General features: G+C 46.3%; 1 protein-coding gene across 1 annotated transcript in view; it reads right to left on the bottom strand.

The window, feature by feature from the left end:
• Nucleotides 1–12992: 12992 nt before the first annotated feature.
• MOV10 (Mov10 RNA helicase) overlaps nt 12993–19214 on the bottom strand; it is a 74980-nt gene continuing 68758 nt past the window's right edge. The window contains exons 20-22 of the mRNA XM_066600050.1: nt 17211–17299; nt 15236–15360; nt 12993–15002 (exon numbers count right to left, since the gene is read on the bottom strand). Coding sequence (XP_066456147.1) covers nt 14938–15002; nt 15236–15360; nt 17211–17299 — 279 coding nt within the window. The 3' untranslated portion in view covers nt 12993–14937. The remainder of the gene's footprint in view (nt 15003–15235; nt 15361–17210; nt 17300–19214) is intronic.

Below are 19214 nucleotides of genomic sequence, written 5' to 3'. Positions count from 1 at the left end.
TTGGCAGTAACCGCGTTGGTGAGGGCTCGTACAATGTTGCAGGAGACGTGTTCGTGCAGGGCTGGGACGGCACATCGGGAAAAGTAGTGGCAACTGGGAACCGAGTAGCGCGGGGCCGCCGCTGCCATCATGCTTTTGAAAGCCTCCGTTTCCACAAGCCTATACGGCAGCATCTCCAGGCTGATCAATTTGGCAATGTGCACGTTTAACGCTTGAGCGTGCGGGTGCGTGGCGGCGTACTTGCGCTTGCGCTCAAACAGTGGTGCTAGTGACGTCTGGACGCTGCGCTGAGAGACATTGCTGGATGGGGCCGAGGACAGCAGAGGTGAGGGTGTGGGTGCAGGCCAGGAGACGGTAGTGCCTGTGTCCTCAGAGGGGGGTTGGATCTCAGTGGCAGGTTGGGGCACAGGGGGAGAGGCAGTGGTGCAAACCGGAGGCGGTGAACGGCCTTCGTCCCACCTTGTGGGGTGCTTGGCCATCATATGCCTGCGCATGCTGGTGGTGGTGGCTCCCCAGCTGATCTTGGCGCGACAAAGGTTGCACACCACTGTTCGTCGGTCGTGAGGCATCTCTGTGAAAAACTGCCACACCGTAGAGCACCTTGACCTCTGCAGGGTGGCATGGCGCAAGGGTGCGCTTTGGGAAACAGTTGGTGGATTATTCAGTCTGGCCCTGCCTCTACCCCTGGCCACCGCACTGGCTCGGCCTGTGCTCACACCCTGACTTGGGCCTCCGCGTCCTCGCCCGCGTCCACGTCCTCTAGGCCTACCCCTACCCCTCAGCATGGTGTATTACCAGTAGTGCAGAAACAGAACGCTGTAATTAAATGTGCTGCTTATTGGCCTGTGGTTGGAGGCTGACTTCGCTTACGGAACGCCAGGAAATAATTTTGCGCAAGCCTGCTGTAACACTTAGCTGGCTGCGTATGAATTAGGAGGACTACTACACCCAGCACAGACCCAGAACACTGAGGACAGTCACAGGCAGCCCAAATAGATTTTTTTCCCCAAATGTTTTTGGAAAGGCCCACTGCCTATATTCAATAAATATATGTCTTCTGTCCCTGCCTCACCACCACTACTGGCCCTAGAGTATGTATAATTATTGCAGGGCGCAATGCTCTGCACGGCCGATATACAAAAAAAAAAAAAGGGCAACACTGCAAAAAGCAGCCTCCACACTACTGCACACGGTTAGATGTGGCCCTAAGAAGGACCGTTGGGGTTCTTGAAGCCAAAAATACTCCTAACACTCTCCCTATAGCAGCTCCGACACCAACAGCACTTTCCCTCCTCTATGTCAGAATGCATCTGTGGCGAGCCGCGGGAGGGGCCGATTTTTATACTCGGGTGACACCTGATCTCGCCAGCCACTCACTGCAGGGGGGTGGTATAGGGCTTGAACGTCGCAGGGGGAAGTTGTAATACCTTCCCTGTCTTTCTATTGGCCAGAAAAGCGCGCTAACACAGAGATGAAAGTGAAAGTAACTAGAACATCGCGTGGTACTCGTCACGAGTAACGAGCATCTCGAACACGCTAATACTTGAACGAGTATCAAGCTCGGACGAGTACGTTCACTCATCTCTATTAGAATCCACTGAGGAAAGTGGGGAAGCGGGGGAGCTTTTAACCTCTCAGTGTGTTCCTGTCCTATCAGGAGGAGGCAATCTCAATTGGTGCTGTCGTGGAGACTCCTGGAAACCTGATTATCAGGTAGGTATAATCCATTTTTTTATGCCAGGGGGGTGACAGGGGGGATGGGGTAATGTAAAATTTTGATGGTTGCCGCGAGACAACCCCTTTAAGTTGAAAAAGCTTTTGCAACAGGATTGTGTATTTTTTGTGATTTGAATTTTGTGGAATAATCATTGTCTGCCCATGTATGTTTTCCTTAATAGGCCAATAAAAAAAGAGTTTAGAAAAAAAAAAGGTCAGTAGATCTCCACATTGCATGCAGATTTACTGCAAAAGTAAGGGCTTGTTCAATGGGAGCTGCACCTGTAATACCAAGTCAGACGGATTTCCTATAGTTAGCACAATATGTGCTTTCCATAGCAACATTGGGAACCAGCTGATGGTGGCGATCGCAACCGACAGTCCCCTGCAGCTCATCTATTGATGATCAATCCTGAAGAGAGGTCATCAATAGAAAAAAAAATATCAAAAAGGTCCCGGCCAACCCTTTAATGTTTGATATTACTCCACGAGAAAATCCTTGCCCGTCTTTTGTTGTAGGTATATGTAGAGGCATTCAGGATTGATAGGCTCCCTCCATCAATGGGGGGAAACCATCGATTGTCATCCCGTTAAACCCAAGGAACATTGATTTCAATTTTGTGTTGTGGCCCCTGTAAAAGAGTAAAACCCAACTGCAAAGTTGAGTAACATGTGAGAAGCAGAGGTCCGAAGGTCCCATCGGATCGCTGCTATGGTTGAAGTAAGGAAAGCATTGCAGAAGTGGCCTCCTTCTACTACGACGGAGGCAGAGTATCAAAGAAGTAATTTACTGTCATCTGTAGGAGATTCAGGTACCGATCCACGGTGAGATTCCCTGGAATGAACACAGGTCCAATGAGGTAATTGCATTGAATTCTAACCCACACATTTAGGCCTGATGTCCACAGGTGGATATGATTTGTGGAATCCGTATGGGTCCACCCACACGGAAGATCCACAATTTAAAGTGGCCATAGGGAAGTATTGGCATCCTCGTCTGAATTTAAGCATGCAGATTTGATTTGCGGACCATTTGGTATAGAAAACAAATTGCAGCATGCTCCATTTCAGTGAAATTGGCTCAATAGAAGTCAATGGGTGTGGACAATCTTCAGTGCATCTGCAAATACAATTGCGAATGCCCTGCGGATTTGAAGGTTAGAATCAATTAGAGAGGTGGGGTTGCGTGTTTTTTCCCAGGGAGTCTCCACGACAGCACCACCTGAGATCGCCTCCTCCTGATAGGACAGGAACACACCGAGAGGTTAAAGTTCCCACCCCCCCCGTCCTCCCCTCCTCAGTGTTTTCCTGTCCTGCCAGGAGGCAGGGTCACCGAGAGGGGCTGGTGGAGACGCCAGCCCGGAAAGAAGAAGCATACCGGCAGATCGGAGGGCAGTGGTCCAGCCTGTCCTCCCTTCTTGCAGAGCGACTCCCGGGACGGTCCCCCCGGGCCAGGTTCCTCCCGCGGCGGCCCATGGGGGGTGCAATGCGGGGCTCCAGCTCTCCCACGCGCCGGCTTAGGAACGTGCGCGGCGCCTCCGGCTTCCCCTTAACGAGCAGGGGAGGGGGCGGGGCGCCGCGGCGAGCGTGATGACGTCATCGCGCAGCACGACCGGCGCTCGGAGGGGGCGGGGCTAAAATTTAAAGGCGCCAAAATTCAAAAAAAAAAAAAAAAAAAAGAAAGAGAAAGGATTCAAAAGGAACCTGAGAGAAGATGGCGCCGAGCAAGGAAGCCACTCAGTGAGTATTGGCTTAAACGCCCCAAGAGTGTCTGCAGCACCACTAATAAAGCAATGAGTGCTCCAGCACCAGAGGTCGCGGAATGTTCCACCGCGGCGGCAACCGTAAGTAGCCAGTGGGGCAAACAAGGCATGCATATTCGTATATGTTGTTAATGAATGTTGCATCCTTCACACGCAAATTTTGTTGTCTGCCAGGGGGATAGAAGAGATGCCCCTCCCAGAGCCAAAGCTAAAAAGTGCGCAGAATGCGGCGCAAGACTATCGGCTTCGCATGCCAGGCCATTATGCAAAGCATGCATAGCCAAGTTGGTCAAGGAGGAATCAGGGGGATTCCTCGAGGACGTCAGAAAGCTCGTCCAAGAGGAAGTGCGGTCAGCGCTGTCGACCCCTAAAACTCCACCCAGAGGGGCATCGGGGACAAAGCGCCGAAGAAAGGCGCATACCCCGCAGGAGCACTCAGACTCTGAGGAGAGTTCGGGATCTGAACCGGAAGAGCTGATGCTTGAGGAGTCCTCAGAGGAAGAGGAATACCAAAAGTACCTCTTCCATAGAGAAGATTTAACGGAGCTGATTAAATCCGTTAGAGCTACACTGAAAATGGAGGAACCCAAGGAACCCCGTTCAATGCAGGACGAGGTCTTTGGGGGTTTAGGAGAGAGGAAGAAACATACCTTCCCGGTCCATAGCAACGTAACAAAATTAATACTTAAGGAGTGGGAGAAGCCCGACACGGGATCCTTCTCGTCTAGGGGGGTGAAGAGGCGCTACCCGTTTGAGGAGGGGGTATGTGCGAATTGGGAGGAAATACCCAAGGTAGACGTCCCAGTGGCTAAGGTGGCTAGGAGGACAACATTGCCCTTCGAAGACGCCACACAGCTTAGAGACCCAATGGATCGCAAGGCGGAGGGCCTACTAAGAAGATCCTGGGAGGCAGCGGCCAGCACGCTCAGGCCAGGTGTGGCAGCCACGTGCGTCGCCAGAACCCTGGGTGTGTGGCTCGAACAACTGGAGCTGCACATCTCGAACAAAACACCGAGGGAGCAGATCATAGATTCCCTCCCTATGCTAAAGATGGCCACTAACTTCCTGGCAGACGCAGCAGCGGAGTCAGTGAAGCTTTCGGCAAAAGCAACGGCCCTAACCAACTCGGCCAGGAGGGTCCTCTGGCTGAAGTCATGGTCGGGCGACCTAACATCCAAGAATAAACTGTGCTCGCTACCCTTTCACGGCCAATTCCTCTTTGGTCCGGATCTAGATAAAATACTAGAGAAAGCGTCGGATAAGAAGAAGGGATTCCCGGAAGAAAAACAACGTAAGGGGAGGACCTTCTTCCGAACCCCAGCACAACAACCGGAACCCTATAAAGGCAAAGGCAAGATGGGCCGATGGAGTTACCCCAAGGGAGGCAGAGGGAGAAACTTCCTCTTCAACCCGCACCAGGGGGACCCAGCCAAGCAGAAGCCCTGACGCCATCCCAGTGGGGGCGAGGCTGCAGGGCTTTGCGGATCGGTGGGCCTCGATTTGCAGGAGCCCGTGGATCCCGGAGATCCTGCATCAGGGATACAGAATCGAGTTAGTATCCCCCCCCCCCCCCCAGGAGAAAATATATCATCACGCGAGGTCCAGTACAACAACTGTACCCGCTTCAGCAGGCGGTACAGGACCTAAGACGTCTAAAGGCAGTGTCCCTCGTGCCACAGGAAGAGGAGACCTGGGGGCATTACTCCAGACTCTTTCTAGTAAAAAAACCTGGGGGAGGTTCACGCCTGATAATAAATCTAAAACCCCTGAACGTTTTCATAAAATATCGAAAATTCAGGATGGAGTCCATCACATCAGCGGTAAAGTTGATCCCCAGGGGGGCCTACATGGCATCGATCGACCTGAAGGACGCCTATCTGCATGTACCGATCCACAGGGACTCAAGGAAGTACCTAAGGTTCGTGTTGGAAATGGGCAGGAAGACAAGACATCTTCAATTCAGATGCCTGCCCTTTGGAATCTCCCCAGCACCCCGCATCTTCACGAAGATCATGGCGGAGGTTGCAGCCTACCTAAGGCAGAGGTCGATCCTAATAATCCCATACCTGGACGACATACTAATCATAGCCGAGTCCAGGGAACGCCTAGTAGAGAACTTGGCAACAGTGCTCAACCTGTTACAGTTCCTAGGTTGGATCATAAATTGGGAGAAGTCCAGCCTAAACCCCAGCACGGACAAGGTGTTTTTGGGCATAACACTCGACTCAGAGGCCCAATGCTCCTTCCTCCCCGAGGCAAAGGGGCAGAAAATTCGGCACATGGTAGAATCCTTTATGCAGAGACGGTCATGCACAATCCGGGAGGCTATGTCCCTCCTGGGAAGTCTATGTCCCTCCTGGGAAGTCTAACATCATGCATCCCGGGGGTAGCATGGGCACAGGCACATACCAGACCCCTGCAAGCAGCAGTCCTCGCAGCATGGGACGGCAGGCAGGCTTCGTTAGAAAACAGAATACAGGTCAGGAACTCGGTAAAGGTATCCTTACGCTGGTGGACGTCCCCAAGAAATCTAAGAAAAGGAGTCCACTGGATATTGCACCCGGCAGTACAGATCACGACAGATGCAAGCTCCTGGGGGTGGGGGGCGCACATCGGAGACCAGCTCCTACAGGGCCCATGGCCACCGCAGACGAAGCATCAATCCTCAAACTACAGGGAGCTACAAGCAATCTGGAAGGCCCTGCAGCACCTGGGGGAGACGGTAAGAAACCAACATATACGAGTACTGTCGGACAACACCACGGCAGTGGCCCATATCCGACACCAGGGGGGCACGAGGTCACCAGCTCTGCAAAGTATCGCGCAAAGGATATTTCGCTGGGCGGAGGGCCGCATCATCTCACTGTCAGCGGTACACTTAAAGGGATCTCTGAATCAAAGAGCAGACTTCCTCAGCCGGGGGCGCTTAGACCCAGGGGAATGGTCCTTATCCCAGGAGGCATTCCGGATAGTGACGGACAAATGGGGTCTCCCGCAACTAGACCTATTCGCGTCAAAACAAAACGCCAAGGTGAAGAACTTCTTCTCCCTCAGACGGGAAGACCGACCGACAGCGGTGGACGCCCTGAGCCAGGACTGGGGAGGAGAACTGGCGTACGCATTTCCCCCGATCCCACTAATCCCAAGGGTACTACAGCACTTCAGGTCACAACCGTGCACCCTGATCCTGGTGGCTCCCTTTTGGCCAAGAAGGAGCTGGTTCAGCCTCCTAAGAAACCTGAGCATCCAGGAGCCAGTCACCCTTCCGGCTCAAGAGAATCTCCTAACGCAGGGACCCCTGAACTACCCCGACATAAGCAGACTTCATCTAACAGCTTGGTTACTGAAGAATCCATACTGAGGGGCAGGGGATTCTCAAACAGGGTAGTCAGAACGCTAATGGCAAGCAGGAAAGAGACTACCAACCGCATATACCAGAGAATCTGGAGGAGGTTTACCTCTTGGAGACAAGAGAGAGGCTCCTCAGGCAACAGTGCGGACGTCCCCTTGATCCTGGACTTTCTACAGGACGGCCTGGATATGGGCCTCGCCTCAAGCACCCTAAGAGTCTAAACGGCAGCCCTTAGCGCCCTATTTGACACTAAGTTATCCGGGGACAGGTGGATCAATAGATTCCTGGCAGCGGCAGATAGGCTACGACCCAGGTCCACCAATATATGCCCAGACTGGAACCTTAATTTAGTCTTGAGGGCCATGACAGGGGAACCCTTCGAACCAATTGAGGGGCTCTCATTAAAAATGCTCACAGTAAAAACTATCTTCCTAGTGGCAATTTCCTCAGCCAGGCGGGTCAGCGAGCTACAGGCCCTATCCATACGCCACCCGCTCCTCAAGATTACAGATACCAAGTTAGTCTTTAAAACAGACCCGACCTTTTTGCCTAAGGTGGTATCCCCATTCCATAGGTCCCATGACATAATAATACCCTCGTTCTATAATCACCCAAAAGATGAGAGCGAGCGAACCCTAAGCTGTTTGGACGTCAGAAGGGCAGTCTTGACGTACATCGAGGCCACAGGCCCATGGAGGCAGGACGACAACCTGTTCGTCCAATATTCAGGCCCTAATAAGGGAAAGAAAGCAGCCAAAAGCTCTATAGCCAGGTGGATTCGCCTGGCCATTAGCGAGTCATAAGGCTTTGGGGAAGGAGGCCCCCTCGGCTCTTAAAGCCTATTCCACAAGGGCAATAGCGACCTCATGGGCCGAGCATGGCTCGGCATCAGTAGAGCAAATATGTAAAGCAGCAGTATGGAAAAAGCCCCATACTTTCGTCAAACACTACAGGGTAAAGGTGCAGCTAGATGAGGACATGTCCTTCGGTCGTAAGGTCCTCTCAGCGGCAATCCCACCCTAGAATTACTTTAGTTGATACGTCTCAGGTGGTGCTGTCGTGGAGACTCCCTGGGAAAGGTAGGATTATACCTACCCGATAATCAGGTTTCCAGGAGTCTCCACGACAGCACCCGTACATTCCCTCCCAAAGAAAGAATATGTATATAAAAATAATTAAATAAATAAAGAATAATAAAATAAAAAATATACCAGATAGGAAAAAATTTAAGTTGGCTCCTACCCCGGCAGTTTCGTTATAATACACTGAGGAGGGGAGGACGGGGGGGGGACTTTAACCTCTCGGTGTGTTCCTGTCCTATCAGGAGGAGGCGATCTCAGGTGGTGCTGTCGTGGAGACTCCTGGAAACCTGATTATCGGGTAGGTATAATCCTACCTTTTCTGCACAAAAAAACCATTACATCCGTGATCTCCTGCAAATAGTTTCCTCAAGTCTCCCACTGCGGAAATCTACACGTGGAATCCGATCTGCCTATGGACAATGGGGCCTTACATTTAAATTATCATTGTCTTCGGATTGGCTCTTATTAGTCATTTGCTTTGCACCTGCACTCAATTGGCACTTCGCGCTTCACTAACACAGGCCTACAATAGTGTCAACCCTGGACTGCACTGTTGAATGGCTCCATATATGTGTAGTAACAGGAGACCACTTAGAGTACGCTTTCTTTAGTTACAGCAGCGGTCCCATGGGACTTAGATGTGGAAAGCGGATTTCTGCTTCTCACATTGTAGTGACCCGAAGTATTTATTTTTGCGCCCTCCAGAAACGTCATGTCTTGCACAGTGCATCTACAGAAAAAAGGTCTAGTCTCTTGTTATGTGTATTGCATAGCTGCAGCATATGAAAGGTTAACATCTGAAAGTAGCTGATATATTATGTCTGGGAAAGTATCAATTTATGTTCTGTCAAGTAGTATGTTAGACACTATAAATGAGTGATTGGGGTGTGGTTGAGGAGTTCCTGATCTTCAACGGTTGAGTATGGAGTGGAGCACTGGCCACATGGGGGTATCTTGTGATAAACCTTTATCTGAAAGTGAGAGCTGAGTGGAGAGAGTGAAGTCTGCTGTGCAGTGATCCAAGTCTGAATCAAGTGAGTGTCTGAGGAATGATCCTACCCCCATCCTCCTCCGGAGTGTTCCCCTTCCAGATCACGTGGACTGTAGGATCAGTGTCATCCTATGTCTTCTCCCTGACTGCAAGTCTACTGTCCTGCCTGCACTGGTGTGTATTAAGCTGTAAACTCGCAAGCTTCAAGTCAAGTTTTCCAGTCTCTGTCCATTGCCAGGTACTGTAGAGGTGTGTGTGTGTGTGTGTGTGTGTGTGTGTGTAGAGGTGTGTGTGTGTGTGTGTGTGTGTTTCCTTCATTTCTCCACCGAGAATCATAACAGTGTAAGGAACAGTGGACAAGTCTACAGTCTACCACACATTTACAGGTAATCACTGTCCCAGCATTGCCTGGAAGAGGCGTAGATGTACCTTGGCTGAGGTTGGGTGCGTCCCTCAGGGGAGGAGTCTGGTAAGAGCTACCGTGTCAAGTGCCAACTCTACCCTCCAAGCTCCTCAGCGTGGGCCTTGTATCTAGGTGTCCGCTCGGGCGCTGCAACATGCTACTCTAACTTTGCAATTGGGTTTTACTCTCTAACAGGGATCACAACACAATTGAAATGTATGTTCCGGGTCCCCCGTGGCCCGATCTACCATACTATCATGTAGCGCATCCATGCCTTCCTGTTCAAGTAAGCTATTTCAATATTGGACACCAGTAGTGAGATATAGGATTTTTGACTTCACCCTGTATATATTGAATAGAAAGTACCCATAAAAATTCAAGAAGATCTGGCCCGATTGGCTTAGCACTGCAGCATCTACTAGTGTTCCAGGTGGCAGTCCAACTCTTCTAAGGTGTTGCACCAAGTAGACTTATCCCTTTTCTGCACTCCCAATTTTCTCACTGGGCTCACTTCACCGCCAGCCGTGAGTAGATTAAATGGTGCAATGGCCATGCATGCACAGTACTGCTCCATTCATTTTCAATGGGACTGCTAAAGATAGCCGACTGAAAGCTCTTAGATATTTCCATCAGACCCACTCAAATCAATGGACCACAGCTGCATTCAGCCTGATGTCACTATGTAGTGACCAAAGGCAACACGGGACCCAAGTTCTCAGGACCAGTGAGGGTCTTTGCGATCAGTCTTTTATCTATTTTATGGGTAGGTGATAAAAAGGTTTTTTTGATACAACCTTTAAAAGGGGTTGTCTGCCATCTTTTTCAGATGAATGGGCATCATGCCGTCACATCTAGTCCGGACCAGCAGATGAGCAGGAAGTGCTGTAGTATCACAGCTCTCCCATTGATTTCAATGGGAGTTAAGCCAGCATCGGTACTTCCTCCTATGTCTGCTGATAATATGTGAACTGTTGCACTGGACAGCAGGTGGGGCGATCAGCTGATGGTTGAGTTGCCAAGTTGCAGACCCCTGTCCAACTACTGATGACCCTGCAGGCAGAAAAAGTACAGTGAACTACACTGATACATGCGCCAAAAAAGCACCTCATTTAAAGTGCCAAATGTTGCTCTAAGGCGTGTACAATTGTGCATACATCCGTGTGAAATCAGCCTAAGAATAGGAACACATACTATGGAGTAAATCTGCACTAAAATGCACGTTCAGATTTTGACTGAATTCTCAGCAATGAATGAATTTTGCTGTGAAAATTTGCAGCATTTCTGCAACAAACAGACCACGATGCAGATTTTTTTCCATTGTAATTGGAAAGGAGCCATAACTATTTTTCTGCCAAGCGTTTGACATCAGCTACTCCTGGTACTCCCACTGAAATAAATAGTACAGTATCGCGCCTGTTTGGCCTCTCCTCACTGCGGGGTCGCAATAAGGAGGAGAGGGGGACACGGGACACCTGTTCTCAGTATCAGTGGGAGTCTTAGGGTGAGACCCTCACTGAGCACTGAGAGTACCCCTTTAAACCCTCTGTGTAATAGGCCTACCGCTTGGCAAGCAGGCAGGTTGAGAGCGGGAAGTGCAAACAGGAAAGACTTTTTGTACTGTATAGGTTGCTCAACTTGACAAGCGTTAATTTTGCACCACAGATCTAGAAAGTACAACCCAATAAACAAGAGCTACTGCAATATTTGCTAGCTGGCTTGGCCAGGAAAAGGAACCACAACTTTATGTATATAGTTCTCCTGCTGCAGTGTAAGATTTCCAGGTGGAAATCTTACGGTCTTTCGCTGCGGCCAAACCGCAAGATTTCCGCCGGGAATACACCGTGTGGGAACCCAGCCTAATATTACTCACCCTTACAGTAGCAGGAAACCCTCACTCACAAGAGAGCAAGACTATAAATCAGTCCAGACACCTGACAAGCACTCACTCTGGAAGGATTCATCTGCCCGTTACAGAGCCATAGATTTAGAGCCAAGACCAGGAACCTGTTTGGAAGAGGCTTTCTTGATAACACAAGGTAAGATCTGATTCCATTCTTTGCACCAAATATTGACCCCTCACACAGCTGTATTACATCCAGCGTCATGCAAAAAGATTGTCAGAAAGTTGTATAAATCGTAAGTGCACATATTTTGTAAATTATATTAAAATCACCAAGTTAAAACTGCCTTTAAAAAACTTTTATTTTTACAAAATTTGAAAATCCAAAAAACATCAAAATTTTTATGTATAGAGAAGACAACTATTGGACATAATTATCAAAGGAAAACCCATAATTAGGATAATTTTATTCACGCACCCTTCCTGTTCCAATATCTCTTGAGGTAAAGGTGGGTTGTACAACATTATAACAGGCACATCCCGATCCACCCCCGCCCCGATCATCAATGGCACTTCTATGTATATGTGCGATTAATGGAATTATATGAAAATGGGAAGGAGGGGTGGAAAAACATCCAAACTTTAATTTGATCATACTGGGATCCGTATATCTGGCCAATATTAAAATTAGCAGTGACAAGGTTTAAAATAAATTGCAAATGTAAAAGAAAATAAATTTTAAATTACTTTAGAAAATGCTGTTTAAATAATCAATGAATTGCACAACTTATAAATTGTAAACTATTTAGCTCCCATCTTAACAAAAGTTACTTTGCAGCAACTATTCACCAACTGTAGTGCAAATGTGTGCCATGTAATATTATGTAAACCATCCCTGAGAAGCGACAGCGTGGGTCTCGAGTAGCATTTGCCAGTGTTGAGTGTATGTGTTAAAGAATACAAGACACCTTTAGAATCCAGGTTTGCTTTCACCCTGATCATTAATACATCGAATACTAAGTAAAATCTGTATAAAGATAATAGGGGTTAAAATAGCAAAAACACTAATGTTTTATACAACAACCATTTGTACAGGTGAAGAATCTAGGCCAAGCTGTGTTTGGCTGTGCTGTTCTTAGAAGTACCGTATTGGTAGTAAAATTGTCCATATTTGCTTTAGGATCAGAAGTTTAAAACATTTTTGTTTCCCTCCGTGACTTGATTTTGTAGACCAGTAATTAATTTTCCCCCACTGGAGATAAATAGAGTAAATTTCCACCTAAACCTCACTAGTAAATACAGTCCCTGGCTTCTTCTGTAAGGATTGCCCGAGAGTAGAAGAAAAAGTCTGCTTTCAAAAATTGATAACTGCGACCTGTTCATTTTTAATAGGAATCGGGCTCAGTTTGACCCACAGCCATGCTGACAAGACTGGCACCATTTCTGAAAATGAAAAAAAACAGCAGATATTTCATTCTAAATTACAGACAACCACTTTAAGGGGTTTTGTTATTTAAACAAAACAAAAAAAAAAAATCCTATTCCTGCCAAGGCAGTCTTCTTACAGCATCTTCTCTTCGCTGATCTTCTTCAGTCCCCGGGTCACCTCACCTACAGCCGTCTGGACCCTCCTCTTCTTGTTATGGAGCGTCCATTCTCGGCTTTCTTCTTCTGGCAGGTCAGTGAAGGTTACATTACTAGTGACAACGTTCACTGCCTAGCAATGAAGGCTGATCTATTGCAGAGACTGTGCATAGACTATTGCAGAGACAGCTCGCATGCGCAGTCTCGAAAATAGATTGGCACTCCCTGATTGTCACTAGTGACGTAGCATTCGTAGACTTAGTGTACATTGCCTACAGGGAGGAGACTGCAGCAAATGGACACGTTACTGGAAGCAGAAGAATCGGCTGGCTCGCGGAGAGGTGACCCAGGAAAATTGCAGGAACCAGGAGAAGATCGGCAGGGAGAAGATGCAGAAAGTAGGCTGCCTGGGGAGGAATAGGTAAGTATTGATTTTTTTTTCTAGTGACAGGCCCCCTTTAAGCTAGAATAATATTTCACTGGACTATTTCTTGGGCTTCTCTTACACTAGCGTCACAGCTTCCATTCATAGCCAAGACAGCAATGCTGGTTTCAAATGGATATACTGGTGACTTCTTACAGACATCACGGACGTTAAAGAGACCATCAGCTACTTTGAGCCCTAGAAGCTAAGCTTACGGGATCAAATGTAGGTGACCTGCTGAGTCTGGGGATGTTTGTTTTATACTTATCTTGCCTGCATTCCTCCGATGTCAGCGCTTTGAGCGGCGCACTAAGTAGTCCTCTCACTCTAAACTTAGAATGGGAAGACTACCTAGCAATGCCACCCAATGCACTGCAGCAGCCGGTTTCAGCACATTGGGGAACCTAAAGTATAAAACTTACATCTCTGCACTCAGCAGGTTGCCTATTTTGAACCCATAATCTTAGCTTCTAGGGCTCAAAGTAGGTCATGGATTCCCTTTAATTTGTCATGGTTGTGGTATTCTTGAAAGCATGAATAGCGCTAGAGACTACACTATTCTTGCCATCGTATTAACTGGAATGGTATAAAGGAGCCCCAGAAGAAAAAAACCTGACCACAGCCTTAAGGCCCTGTTACACAGAACGATTATCGTTCAAAAAAAGTCATTAGATCGTGCAAATCTGAATGACAATCATTCCGTGTAAACACTGCCAAAGACTGAACGATGAATGAGAATTCATTTGCTTCTCTTTCGACATTCCTTTTATGCAGGCATACAAATCACCATTCGCTCGTTTACATGACATGTGTAAACAGCAATCTTTAAGTCGTTCACCTTCACTGGTGCAGGAAATGTGAACCGCTGATCGATTTATTTGCCCATATAAAAAGGCTGCACAAGTGAACTCCGTCATCATTCGCTAGTTCGAACCATAAATCGCTCTTTGCAAAAAGGAGCATTAGGGCTTATTTACACGTCAGTATTTTTCATCAGTATTTTGTAACCCAAAACCAGAAGTGGGGTGAACAGAGAGAAGGTAGAATGGAAAGATTTGTATTTCTTCCATATTTTGGACCCACTCCTGGTTTTGGCTCACAAAATACTGATAAACAAGTACAGACGTGTGAAGGAGCCCTTAGTTTGATCTTATTCTGGAAAAGCTTAATGACAACCAACATGGCCACCAATTACAGCCCCCCACTGGTGGTTATCCAAATTTCCCATTGTAGGAAACAGTACATTTTACAGTCATATAGGGAGGGCAGAAACTGCATTACATAAACCAGATTTGGAGTCGGAGAAAGTTAGTTGATTATGTAAGCACTTATAATAATTAGAACGGTTTGTCACTTGGTAATATCATTTTCTTTCAAGATCAGAATTATTAACAACCTTCCAAGAGGACATTTCCATGAAAATTATCTTGAATGTGGGGGGCGGGGGAAGCATATACAACTTATTGTAAAAGTATTAATTGTCAAACTTCCAAAAAGTGGCTGGGCCAGACATCAGGGAATTGAAAAATCACAGTAAATAGGCTGAAGTTTTTTTGAGCCATAGCTAGAAGTGGATCCAAAAGGAATATGCAAGGAAGGGCTTCTACTTCCCACTGATCCACTTCAGGCTTTGGCTTGAAAAAAAAAGTACCACAAAAACTGCGACCCCCATCCCCTAACAAAGTGGTCTATGAAACTACACAAAATAATATAGCAGACTTTCTGAAAGCAAAGGGCAGGAATGTGCGCAGATCTCTGGGGGGTATCATCGGTGGGGACATGTTAATGTTCTCTTCTCCATTCTGGCTCCCCCTGCTGCTGCACTGCGCTCTCTCCACTTTGCTCGCCTATGAAGTAATAAAACATATATGGTAGTTGGTTATATCATGTAGTATTGACAGGTAGTAGTAAACAGAGGTTTATTACAACTGATCTTAGAGGATGTAGAAAGAAAAGTGAAAAGATAAGCCAAAGTATTAACTGCAGGTAAAAAAGAAATGTACATCCAATCATGCAAGGTGCTGCCAGAGAGTTGTGGTCACCAGCAACAGTAAATGTACACTGGAGATTCTTTACTTACAAGGTTGTGGATCATTAACATTCATGTTTCCAAAGATTTCTACAAGTTCTGTTTCATCCAAATCTTCAAAGTCATCACCCTGGGAGCTGCGATAACCACCTTTATCAGAGCAAAACTGTAAAAACCTAAAAAAAAAAAAAACCACAACACACATGGAAGTGCATGTAAAACAGATTCATAAAATCGTTCAGTGTTCAGGCTGATGTCACATCTGTGGTGGAGCTTCCGGTTGGAGGTTCCATCACAAATCCCGCTCAAAATACTGGAAGAAATCGTGCTGCATGCAGAAATTTTATGTTTAAATGCCGACAGCTGTGCGGAAACCAGAAGGACCCTAGTATAGTCAATGGGGTCCATCTAGAGTTGTTTGGTTCCATCCAAAGTCAGAGCCATTCAGCTACGAGGATTCCCCTTTCTTGCTCCCGGAACGGAGCTGGAAACAGAACCCCCACCACCGATGTGAAGCCACCCCAACAATACTAATGTAAAAAAAAAAAGAACAGTTTTGAAAATATTTTTGGCAAACCTGCAGTAAAGCTATAGAGGAAATGCCAACCACAAATAGAGAGGGGTGTGTGTGTAATAAAAAAATCCCCCAAAAAGCACCTTTAGAGACACGATGGAACCGAAGATTCAGCATTGTGTGGTGCAATGTGTTAAGGCTCGTTTACACGATGATCGCTCAAAAGGACAATTGGAGTGACCACTTTGAGCGATCATTTTGCATAAAGTATAAATTGGTATTTACGTAGCTACTCAGCTACTTAATAGCCCGAGGCTATTATTTGCGCTCAGATCCTTTGTTCTCCACGGGAAAAAAATGCTATCAACAATCCCCATGGAGAACTACTGATAAAAGTGATCGACGATTTTTAGGTAAGGTTGAATTTAACGATCAGCTAGCAGCGCCCAAAAAGAGCATGATGGGCGCACATTTACACGCACCGATTATCGCTAAAACGATCGCCGATTAGCGATTTTTTTAGCGATCGGCTGGTGTAAATGGGCCTTTAGGATGGACCAGAATTTCTGGACTGAATGAAACTGGTTACATGCATGCTATTGTGAGTCCAGGTGGTCCTGCCAATACTAGAATGTTGTTCCTAATAAAGTGGTTATTTTGTTCACTGGGGAATGCTTTGCCACAAAGCATTTCAAGTGACTTTAGAAAACATTACTGCTTCAAATCTGTTGGTGGTAAACTCCATTATACATACATAGAGAAAACGGCCACCGGGCATATCAAAACGTGCATACATAGACACGTAGCTAGAGACAAAGCTCGTGAATGTAAATGATACCACTCTCCATAACAAATAAGAAAATAGAGAAGCTTGTCTGTTCTTTCTTGAGTAGAGTACTTAAGGGGAAATTTATCAAGCCCGGCGTTTTATGTCAGTCTTAAGGCCCATTTGCACCAGAGGATGATTGAGTGACAGCTTTGAGCAATCATTTTGCATAAAGTATTAAGTAGCTACTCAGCTACTTAACTGCATTTAGTGAAGGCTCCATTTGCACACTTAATTGCCCTTAATAGCCCGAGGGCTCTTATTTGTGCTTAGATCCTTTGTTCTCCAGTGGAAAACAATGCCATCAGCACTCCCCATGGAGAACTTCTGATAAGAGTGGTGGATGATTTTTAGGTTAGCTTGAATTTAACGATCAGCTAGCAGTGCCCAAATAGTGCATGATGGGCGCAAATTTAGATGCACCAATTATCGCTAAAACGATCGCCGATTAGCTATTTTTTAGCAATCATCAGCTGGTGTAAATGGGCCTTTGTATGCCGGCGTTTTATATGCCAGTCCGCTCAAACCCCAATGTATCCTGGCAGTCGCTGCCTGGGTAGCCCCTTTAAGCATTTGTATAGTTATTTACTTATCAGCTAGGAATATATTCAGTTTATTCAATTCTAAATGTACACAATGGATAAAACGGACTACCTTCCTGGTATTTAACCATCATCATTACTTACCGAGACCAATTAGGATCTTTTCTTAAAATGAGGGCATTGCCAACCATGATTAAGAGTGCTTTTGCCCTTGTAATGGAGACATTGAACCTCTAAAAACAGGTAAAAAAATATTTATAGTTAAACGTGTGATGGGAGGTCACAAGGACATTTCCTTTTATTGCACTTTTATCAAGCATTTCTGCCATGTGAAGCATAAAAATGTATATATTTTTATCATCATGAGAGGATACGACTAGAATTCAAATGTAACAGTTGTAGAACAACCCATATAGTATAGCAGAAACTACACTCCTCAACATTAAGATTGCAACACCAAGAAGGAGAAGTCATCAAATCATGGAAATTGGAAGATCGATAGAAATGGTAATGATTTGCAACAGATAAAAAAATGGAAAAACATTCAAAAACATCTTGATTTATTCAGTATTTAGTAGGAGCGCTGCTTTTAGAAATACGTGCACTTACATGCCTTGGCAGGTTATCAAGGAGGTTATTAATGGTTGTCTGAGGAATGTTCTGCCACAATAAATGTACTTCAGCACGCATTTTGGAATTGCCGACCAATGACATCCAAAATATGTTTGATGGGAGAGGAGTCTGGAGATGATGCAGGCCATGGTAGCACATTTAGGCCACGCAGGTTGTTCACAGATGCATGAGCAATATGCGGTCTGGCATTGTGTTGAAAGCAGCTTCTGGGATAACTCAGAGAAATAGCAACATAATGCTGAGCGGTTATTGTAACTGGAATGAAGACGAACGGGGTCCGGCTACCATATATTACGCCATCCTACACTAAAATTCCAGGAGCAGGACCGATGCAACGTTCCCTTGTTAAGGCCTCTTCATGATGTTGCCCACCTGGTCTCCAGACCGCATATTAACTTTTTCCACAAGACTTCTGCACTATTCAGCAATTCCAGCAACCCGATTGGTTGTTTAGGTTGGCCGATTCAGCGCCCCTTCACTGCCCCCTTTTGCTTGCGTGTATGTGGTGTGCTAGTGCGTGCTCATGTTTATGCAATACATCTATGCTCGTGCACATCTCAAAAGGGGGCAGTGAATCAGCCAACCCAAACAACCAATCAGGTTGCTGGAATTGCTGAATAGGACAGAAGTCTGGTAGAAAAAGTTAATATGCCTCCAGACCAATCCTTGGATATTATTGCATTTGAGACAAAATCAGGGCTCATTGCTAAACAGGATTGACCTGCCATTCCATTGAGAGTGGTGGCATGAGGGTAATGGACATCTGACTTGCTGCCCAATGTTGTGCAAGCACCTTCTAAGAGTTTGTATAGACATCGTTTAACACCCTAGGCTTGGGATGTGATGTCAAATGTTACTTGCAGTACAAAATGAATCCGTAACGCAATGCTTCTAATCTGAACATCAGTCCGTGCAGAGGTTCGCCTCTGTGCACCTCTTGCTGTCATTAAAGTTCATCGCTCTCCCAACATATGGGACACCCAACATTGAACAGCGCTGACATCTCGTCCTACACGTGTAGTGATCTGCCACACTGATAAACCAAGGTCTCTCAGTTCGAGATTGTTCCTCTCAGTTTGGAACTAGCACAATGACAAACAGGCGGCATCGCCCAATTGTACTACAAGACTTAGAATTTTTTTTCAGCCATGTGAATCATCAATCTGGCTTTTATATAATTGGAGCCCCTCCCACATGCCACACATTGGAACTTAAAAATGTGACTATTAGCATATCCTAGTGACACCTTCTACCTCCTTGATTTGCATAACATTATGGCTTGTCCTTTTTGGTGTTGCAATTTCAGTGTTGAGTATATGTGCAATACCACACAATCTTACCAGGTTTGCCAGCCGTTTTGTTTTTCTGAACATATCCAAAAACATCAGACTGCCAACATTTTTTTGAAACACATCAAAAAACCATATTGAATAATAAAGATAGCGATACATGTCTAAGCGTCAGATACAAATATGGGCTTATAATCAGCATTCACTGTGAGCTGTAAAAGCATTA

Source organism: Eleutherodactylus coqui, chromosome 4 (assembly GCF_035609145.1).
Source record: "Eleutherodactylus coqui strain aEleCoq1 chromosome 4, aEleCoq1.hap1, whole genome shotgun sequence".
In the NCBI taxonomy this organism is placed as follows: Eukaryota; Metazoa; Chordata; class Amphibia; order Anura; family Eleutherodactylidae; genus Eleutherodactylus; species Eleutherodactylus coqui.
Note: the sequence above shows the minus strand (reverse complement) of the source record. Positions and strands in the feature narration are given on the sequence as shown.